Below are 9,056 nucleotides of genomic sequence, written 5' to 3'. Positions count from 1 at the left end.
AGTCCTTTGGAGCTGCCCAGCAAGTCGGGGGAGAGCGTAAAAGCTCTTTTTGCAGCAGGTAACTCAAGAGGAACCAGCACAAAGGGAGCTTTTAAGGCCTCTGCCTTGCTTGGAGGTCAAGGCCAGCATGTCAGAATAGGACCTGGGAGGCCAGGGTTTGAATCCCCACTCAGCCATATGGAACTCGCTGGTTGACCTTGGGTGCTGGTCCCTGCCTCTCAGCCTAGCCTACCTTGCAGGGTTGCTGTGAGGATTAAATGAGGAGTGGGGAGAACTGTGTATGCCACCTGGAACTCCTTGGAGAGAAAATGTGGGGTGCAGTAAATAACTATCAAGGGCCTCTTAGCACACCAGATCCAGAAGCCTAGTGATCTTCACAGGAGATCTCACGGGAACTCCAAAAGTCTCGTCTTGAGCTCTCCGCCTTGCTTGGATTCAACTTGTGCCATTTCAAGCAGCTGGTCTTCAGCCCCATGTAGCTGAGATCACACCAGTTCAATGTGCATAAAATGTGACCGCTCTGAGCAGCCTCTGCTGGGGATTCCCAGGACCCGCTTTGGATTGCTGTGCAGGTGCAAGAAGGGCTTGAGTGAACAAAGATGCCTTGCCATTTGGCAGCTAGAAGCCCCAGCTCAGCCAGCTGTGGTTTCTGCTACGAGTGTTATTATTGTCATTCTGATCTGCTTTCCTCAAAAAATGACCCCCAGAAAAACATACAAAAACACTGTCTGAAACCAAGCATAGCAACCCAACCAATAAAAACCTGAAAATACAGCTCTGCAGATAAATGGCAATTCTTACACATCCCTGTACATTAAATGAGGCACGCTTGGAAGAAGCGGACCATTTGGATCCCTTCCAGTTGGGATTCAGGTCTCATCATGGAACTGAAACTGCCTTGGTCGTGCTGGTTGATGATCTCTGGCAGGCTAGGGACAAAGGTGAGAGCTGTTTCCTAGTTCTGCTGGATCTCTCAGTGGCCTTTGATACCATCGACCATAACATCCTTCTGGACCGTCTAGAGGAGCTGGGAGCTGGGGCCACTGTTATACAGTGGTTCCGCTCCTTCCTCCTGGGCTATGTAAGTGGAGGGTGAGTGTTCAGACCCCTAGGCCCTCACTTGTGGGGTGCTTCAGGGTTCTGAGCTCTCCCCATGCTTTTTAACATCTACATGAAGCCGCTGGGAGAGATCATCAGGGGGTTTGGGCTGGGTGTCCATCAATATGCGGATGATACCCAGCTCTATCTCTCTTTCAAATCAGAACCAGTGAAGGCGGTGAAGGTCCTGTGTGAGTGTCTGGAGGTGGTTGGAGGATGGATGGCGGCTAACAGATTGAGGTTGAATCCTGACAAAACAGAGGTACTGTTTTGGGGGACAGGAGGCGGGCAGGTGTGGAGGACTCCCTGGTCCTGAATGGGGTAACTGTGCCCCTGAAGGACCAGGTACGCAGCCTGGAAATCATTTTGGACTCACAGCTGTCCATGGAGGCGCAGGTCAATTCTGTGTCCAGAGCAGCTGTCTACCAGCTCCATCTGGTACGCAAGCTGAGACCCTACCTGCCCGTGGACTGTCTTGCCAGAGTGGTGCATGCTCTGGTTATCTCTCACTTGGACTACTGCAGTGCGCTCTACGTGGGGCTACCTTTAAAGGTGACCCGGAAACTACAACTAATCCAGAATGCAGCAGCTAGACTGGTGACTGGGAGTGGCCGCCAAGACCACATAACACCAGTCTTGAAAGTACATTTCCGAGCACATTCCAGTACATTTCCAAGCACAATTCAAAGTGTTGGTGCTGACCTTTAAAGCCCTAAATGGCCTCGGTCCAGTATACCTGAAGGAGCGTCTCCTACCCCACTGTTCTACACTGAGGTCCAATGCTGAGGACCTTCTGGCGGTTCCCTCCCTGCAAGAAGTGAGGTTACAAAGAACCAGGCAGAGGGCCTTCTTGGTAGTGGCACCTGCCCTGTGGAACGCCCTCCCACCAGATGTCAAAGAGAATAACAACTACCAGACTTTTAGAACACCAGATGTTCTAAGGCAGACCTATTTAGGGAAGGTTTTAATGTTTGATGAATTACTGTATTTTAATATTTTGTTGAAAGCCGCCCAGAGTGGCTGGGGAAGCCCAACCAGATGGGTGGGGTATAAATAAATTATTATTATTATTATTATATTGAAACCTTTCAAACTGAAGGGTGAAAAGTCATCAGATTTCAAAGCTTTCATGAGGACTAGAAGCATTTCAAACCGGAAATCCTCCACATCCTACAATACTGCAAGCTAGAGAGACCAACTCTTGCCATGGATGCCCCCAGTTCTCATCTAACTCTGTTCCTTTCTCTCCTCTAGTTATGTACTGCACAGACCCTGGGGAGGTGGAGCACTCAGCCCGTTTGATTTCTGACCCCGTGCTCTTGGTCGGGACCACAATCCAGTACACCTGCAATCCGGGCTTCGTTCTTGAAGGAAGTTCTCTCCTGACCTGTTACAGCCGCGAGACGGGGACACCCATCTGGACCTCAAGGCTGCCCCACTGTGTTTGTACGTTGGGCTCTTTACCCCTCTTAATGCAAAACTCACACACTTCCTGGAAACGAGAAGCCATGGTTGAGTTGTGGGGGACTGCAACCCCTGTGGGTTGGCATTTGAATATAAATACAAGAATACCATTTGAAGCTGCCTTCAACAGGTCCAGGTCCTTGATAGATTTGGGCTCAAAAAGATCTCTTTTAACCAGCAGGAGCTCCCTTCAAGGCCTCGGATGGAGAGGGCTCTTCCTTATCATCTAGAATCATAGAATTAAAGAGTTTGAGGTGACTTGGGGTCATCCAGTCCAACCCCCAGCAATGCAGGAATCTCAGCTAAAGCAACCCTGACAGATGGCCATATGACCTCTGCGTAAAAATTTCCGTTTTTGTCATTTGAATCCATTGGTTTTAGGCCCTACCCTCAAGCTTGCTCCGTCTTCTGTGTGACAGTCCTTCATATATTTGAAGATGGTGATCTGCAAATATGGTGCCAGAAATCTTTTTTCCCTGGATATGCCAGGAACTGAGCCAAATTATAGCATCAAATCAATATTTGTTGCCAGCAAGTGGTTGGATGAGCCCTCCAAAAGACAGGTGGAGAAGCACTTGGCTCACACCTGCAAACAGCTGCCAAAAGGTGCTCCAAGCCCACAGGTTAATTTGTGGCCTTTGCTGTGAGAAAACCCTCGTTCTTCACAGAGAAGGTTGCAAGGCAATGCTTCTAACACATTTGTGGGGCAGGAGAGGCAGAGCAGCACTGCTTATGTGGAGCCAGTCTTGCTTGAGCCACTGGGAAAAAACACTCTCTGTCTCATGCAGTGTGGCATGAGGACCTGGGAGACCAGAGTTCAAATCCCGGATTTGGCCTTGGGCCATCCATTGACCCTCCCAGCCTAACCTGCCTCACAGTTGGGAGCTAAGTGCAAGAAATAAATCCATGCACCCTGAACCAAAGAAGCTTCATGCAGACCTGATTTGGAGGGGGAAAGAATGTTCAAAGGCTTCCTCCTCTGTGTGTTTCCTCCTAGCTGAAGAATCCCTCGCCTGTGAGAACCCAGGCCTACCAGAAAACGGATACCAGATCCTCTACAAGCGCCTTTACCTGCCCGGGGAGTCCCTTACATTCATGTGCTATGAGGGTTTTGAGCTCATCGGAGAGGTCACCATCAAGTGTATTCTGGGGCAGCCCTCCCGCTGGAGTGGGCCACTCCCTGTCTGCAAAGGTACTGTCCCCTGGAAAGAGAGAGGGGCCAGGATGCAGCCGCTTGCTTGCTTGCTTGCTTGCCTGCCTGCCTGCCTCCTTTCCCTCATCTTCTCTGGGGCAGCCTCTGGATCGAGCAGCCCCAAGCTAACCTACCTGCCTTTCTCTTTCAGTGAATCAAGACAGCTTTGAGCATGCCTTAGAAGGTGAGCAGAATATTTTCATGGGCTCCCCGAGTTCCAGAGTCAACAGGACCCAGATTAGTTTTCCTTTGGAGTTTCTGTCATGTGTGCTTTATTGGCAAATCCATTAGGAAACAAAAAGTTTATTAAGATGCAAAAAAAAAAGTAAGATCTTTTAAGAAAAAGATATTCCAAAGAAAAAATTACAGGAAATCAGCAAATTCCCCAACAGAGCAAGAGAGCAAAGATTAAATGCAGTCCTCTGCTCCTTCTCTAAGCCCATTCCCCAAAGATTCCCACTTCCCCAAAGATGGCTCTCAATGGCTACCAGCCGCAGTGACTGTGCTCTGCCTCAACAGGTGGGGCTAGCGCTCTTGTGCTCGGAGCCTGCATGTAGGCTTACCTCTGGTGGGCCACTGTAAGAACAGGGCACTGGACGAGATGGGCCACTGGCCTGATCCAGCAGGCTCTCCACGTGTTCTAGAGACAGAATCTTCCACAAGCTCCTTTGCTGTCCTCCAGTCATTGGCCTCCTGGCCAGCCACCTGTTCTTATAGCATCTCCTTGTCCATCAAATGCTCCCCGCAGAGGCCCCAGGAGCAAGGAATTAGGGAGCTTTCAATTTGCCTCTCCTCTGAGATATGCATGCCTTATATCCTGCCGTGGATAGCAGTTGTGGATTCCAGACCCAGGGCAATTGCTAGGTTTCCCAAGTAACTATTTAATTCCCAATGAACAAACACAGAAAATATGCATTCCATGTAATATGCGTACAAGATCCCATTCCTTCACAGCCTGCCTACATTGGGATGGGTGACAGCTGACATTCTCCCAGCCACGGCCCAGTAAGCAGGAGTCAGGGAGATGGCAAGCAACCCGTGTGGGCAGGCAAAAAAGATCTTTGCTCTTGGAAATTACCACCAGGGTTTTCTCCGTCTTCCTGCCCGACAGAACTGTATCCTTGAGCTTGTGGATTCAGGAACTGGCTGGGAGTGCAGACCTACTTTGCTCTGGCTAAATGGAGGGCAAGAGAGCTGGGCTCTTCTCTGCAGGGGAAAGCTCTGTTGCTTTAACAGACAGTCAGTGTTTCCTCAGCGCTAGCTAATTGTGGGAAAGATTGTCTTCTGATATCTGAAGATCTGTCTTGAGTGTTAGCCATCCATCTCCCTAAGCCATGAAAGACCAGGGTGGGTGCAGCTGCAGAAACTCTCACACTCGCTCAGGTGCCTATTTGGCAGCTGCCCTTTGCCCAGTCCTAGAAGGGCAGAGTTGGGAGGCAGCCTTTCCCCTCAACTTGCTTGCATTCCCCCCTGGGATGAGGCTGCTCCCAGAGGGCTTGTGTGGGAGGACCAAAGGACACTTTGCACGGAACATGGATACCCATTTGTTTCCTGTGCCTGTTCAAAGCCTCTTAAGCACCTAGCGGTGCCCTTGGAGGGAAATCCATTTCAAGGCTAATCTCCAGTCTGCAGCTTCCATTAGGTGCTTTGGGGTGTCAGTCTTGGGTGCCCTGCAAGAGAGAATCCCATGGGGTGCTTACCTGTCCAGGATCTCACCCCGGCACTTCTCTCTTCAGTAGCTGAAGCTGCCGCAGAAACGTCCTTGGAAGGGGGGAACATGGCGCTGGCCATCTTCATCCCAGTGCTTGTGGTCTCTTTGCTGCTGGGGGGAGCATACGTCTACATCACCAGGTAGGAAGGCAGGGTGGTGGCAGGTGCCCTCTCTGGTTCGGGAGGCGTTTGGGGCGTTTGGAGGGAGGGCTCAGCTTCTGAGCCAGCTTGGCTGCTTCTGCCAGCCCACCTGTAGCTCTTAGCTTCTCAGGGACCTTTCCTCAGCACCCTTGCTCTGTCTTTGTGGCACTGTGCTCTGGGAGGTACATGTCAATCTGTGCAAACTAATGGAGTGGGAGGAGGGGCCCTGGGGCAGCTGGCGTTCAGCCCCCTTCCAATGATCCCAAAGTCCTGGGCCATCAATGCATCATCTCCCTCAAAAGCACCCACCATGAGTGCTGCTGGAAGGGCTTGGAAAGTGTTGCTCAGTGGATCCCTTTGGACTCTTGACTCTTCTCTCTGGTGTCTCTCTCTCCCCAACTCACAGGTGCCGCTACTACTCCAGCCTGCGCCTTCCCCTCATGTACTCTCACCCATATAGCCAGATCACAGTGGAGACAGAGTTTGACAACCCAATTTATGAGACAGGGGTGAGTTGATGGATTCCTGGATTGAAAGCAGCATCTTGATTTGGCTCCACGTGGAACACACAAGTCCCTGTGGAGGCAATTGTGAGGCAGTAAAATGTCTCAGGACAGTCCTGAATGTTGCCCTCATTCAACTGCCTCGAAGAACCACAATGATGCTCCCTTGTCTTGCCCCATGTGCCATCACAGTAGTTTCTGGGCCTCTTTATAGTGGCCAAATGGTAAGCAGAGTCACTGGATGAAATGAGCTGCCCTTTCCAAGGTTACAGCTTGGGTTTATTTGCTCAAGAGACTTGCCGTTGGTAGTCTGAGAACAAGGCATAACATCCAGCCTCACTGCATGCTTCCAGTCTGTGGTCCTACTAGTGGCAGCAGCAGCAGTCCACAACCATCTTCCTCTCTTTCGGCCTTCAGTGAGGAGTCCCCATCCCTCATCCTGATTGCCAGCATTCTGTCAAAGATGGCAGGCAGTTTTCTCTCAGTGCTTAGCATGTGTGTGAATATACCGTGACATCAGAGCAGGCCAACCAATGGAGGAGCTGCCATACCCTAAAGGGGTTGCCTTTTATGGAGTGAAGCTGTGTGACTCCTTCTTCCTGCCCCAAACTTTTAAAAGTTAACATGAATTTAAAACCTCAAGAATGTAAAAACTCAACAACAACAAAACATTGGTTTTTAAAAAACAAAACAAAAAACCCTGAGAAGTATTCAGAGTGCAGAGGCCCCCTGAAATAAAATAGTTCTGACCAGGTGTCTGAAGCTCTAAGCAATTTCCCCTGCTGAAAAGACATAGCTGGCACCCTTTTTGGAGCAAAGGCAGCCGTTGACCAGAGTCTGTTTTCTTTCCCCAGGAAACACGAGAATATGAAGTATCCATATAAAGCTGACCTCGTGGAACTCTCCAGACACAGCCTTGATTTCTTCTCCCAGAACCTCCTCAAGTGATAAATGTCCAGTGGAGTTTGGCTGAGAGCTTGACCATGTTGCTCCTTCTCCTTTTGCCACCTTCCTCTCCATCTTGAAGTCTTCTCCAGTTATGTTCCCGGTAGTATCACGGTTGGGTGCTGCACTCAAGATTTGCAGGCTCTGGAGCTAATCCCTGCTCACCAAGACAACCTCCTGTATGGCTGCATAAAAAATAACACTGTGGTGCATTCGTTGTGTATTGTGAGTTGGGGTTTTCCTTACCGTCGCTTAAAAAGGAAGCTGCTTCTGGTCCCTGAGTGAGCTGGGCAACGCCAGGTCCAGTGGGCAGAGGGATCTCTTCTCATGGCAGCCACTGCGCTCCCCCCCCCCCCCCCCGGAACTTGGTGCTGTGTTTTCCTCTGTTTGAGCTGCTGGAAGAGAAAGTGGGGCCAACTTGTAGAGGAGCTTGGAAAGCCACTGGTGACTACCTGAAGAGCAACAGTGACAAAATGACGAAAATCGTGTGTTGAAATCTCATCCCATTTTTGTCTTGAATCATGGATGTAAACCAGTGTAAAATGGCCAGTTAGGGGATGGTTTGGCTAGGGAAGGCAGAGAAAAATGTCTCTGGAAGCTGGACAGCAGATTGGTGAATTACTCCCAGCTGGTCTTACCTGCCTTCAAAGAATTCTGTGGCTGCTGCTTAAGTCTGCTGTCTGCCAACTTTTACTGTACCTCAGGGCAAAAATGGCAGTTCCAGGCTCTTTGGTTCATGTTGTAGTGTTTCTGCTGCACACATTGGAGCCAACAACATAAGAAAACGGTGGATCTTTGGCTCCCTGAAAGGCATGTGAAGGAATGGTGTGTGGGTGTGTATTGGATTAGTGGCTTCTGAACATGGAGGAGGGAAATGCTGCATCCAGTCTTTTTTGTCTGGAATATGACAGGAAGCAGGCAGGTGACCATACTGGGAACTGTTTGGTCCCCCATCTTCAGTTCCCAAAGCAGGGTATAGCAAAAGCCCCATCATTCACACAAGGTTCCTGTTCAATACATCATGTTTGTGCGTGAGAAACATTGGAATTCTGAATCATTGGAATTTTGCACTGTTGGGCCTTTTTTTTGTAAAAGCCACCTGGAACAACTGCTTTAGATGAGCTAGATCAGGAGAAAGGAGTGGTCTGCAAAACACCACTTGCCTTGGGGCATGGGACAAATGCACCTGATTCCCCTTCCCACCAACTCCCTGCCTGCTTTCACACCGGAAGGCCCTGCAGTGTGGACTGTCTTTGCTCCTGGACGATTGTGCAAAGAAAGCAAACTCAAACCTGCAGCCTTTCCATAGGAACATGAAGATGGGAAGAGCACTATTTGGACTGCAGAGAAACACTGCCCCTTTTGCCGCCCCTTCCTGCCTCCATCCAGCCTGTCCCCCTCTCAAACCATCCCTGTTATTAATGGGTAACTGGAGGGGCAGCTGATGCCCCTCTTGGCATTGGCATCTTTGTAAAAATGGTGAAATTGTAACCATGGCAATGTTTTTTAAACGTCTGTTTTAGTTTAGAAACCTGGTTTGTGCGTCTTTGCAGTTGTCAAGAGTAAGGCGTAGGGGCTATTTAGTAATTTACTTTTTCCTCCCCCCCCCCCCAAAAAAAAAAATACAGGAAAAAAGAAGAATGTGTATTTGTAATTTGCAGTGGTAAGAGGAGGGAGGGGGAAAGTGCCAAAAAAGAAAAATTGTACCCAGATTTCTGTTTCCATTCTTACAGGTCTCTTTTTATAAAATTGTTGGGATTAAATATTTTTAAGCTAAAACTTCCATGGGAGGTGGCAGAACTTAGTGTAAGTTACCTTAATAGAAATTGTACTGCTCTGTTTTTTAATGGTGAAGGCAACAAGTTGTCGGAGTTTGGGAGTGTAGCCTTTCTAGGCCTTTTTCAAGGGTAGGAAGAGCATTGCGCAGGGGGGGGGGGGGGGAGGAGCCAATAAAGACACTGAGGGGTTAATTCAGAGAAAGAGCTTTACTCTGCCATCCGGGG

At 49.5% G+C, this 9,056-nt stretch overlaps 1 protein-coding gene across 2 annotated transcripts in view; it reads left to right on the top strand.

Moving 5' to 3' along the window:
• The window catches only part of SEZ6L (seizure related 6 homolog like), a 148,786-nt gene extending 139,954 nt beyond the window's left edge, over positions 1–8,832 (top strand). For both annotated transcript variants that reach the window (XM_083476679.1, XM_083476678.1), the window contains 6 exons: positions 2,353–2,544; positions 3,560–3,754; positions 3,906–3,938; positions 5,491–5,605; positions 6,012–6,114; positions 6,963–8,832. In XM_083476679.1, coding sequence (XP_083332805.1) covers positions 2,353–2,544; positions 3,560–3,754; positions 3,906–3,938; positions 5,491–5,605; positions 6,012–6,114; positions 6,963–6,992 — 668 coding nt within the window. In that variant the 3' untranslated portion in view covers positions 6,993–8,832. The remainder of the gene's footprint in view (positions 1–2,352; positions 2,545–3,559; positions 3,755–3,905; positions 3,939–5,490; positions 5,606–6,011; positions 6,115–6,962) is intronic.
• The last annotated feature ends 224 nt before the right edge of the window (positions 8,833–9,056 follow it).

This window comes from Podarcis liolepis, assembly GCF_965112155.1.
Source record: "Podarcis liolepis genome assembly, chromosome: 15".
In the NCBI taxonomy this organism is placed as follows: domain Eukaryota; kingdom Metazoa; phylum Chordata; class Lepidosauria; order Squamata; family Lacertidae; genus Podarcis; species Podarcis liolepis.
Note: the sequence above shows the minus strand (reverse complement) of the source record. Positions and strands in the feature narration are given on the sequence as shown.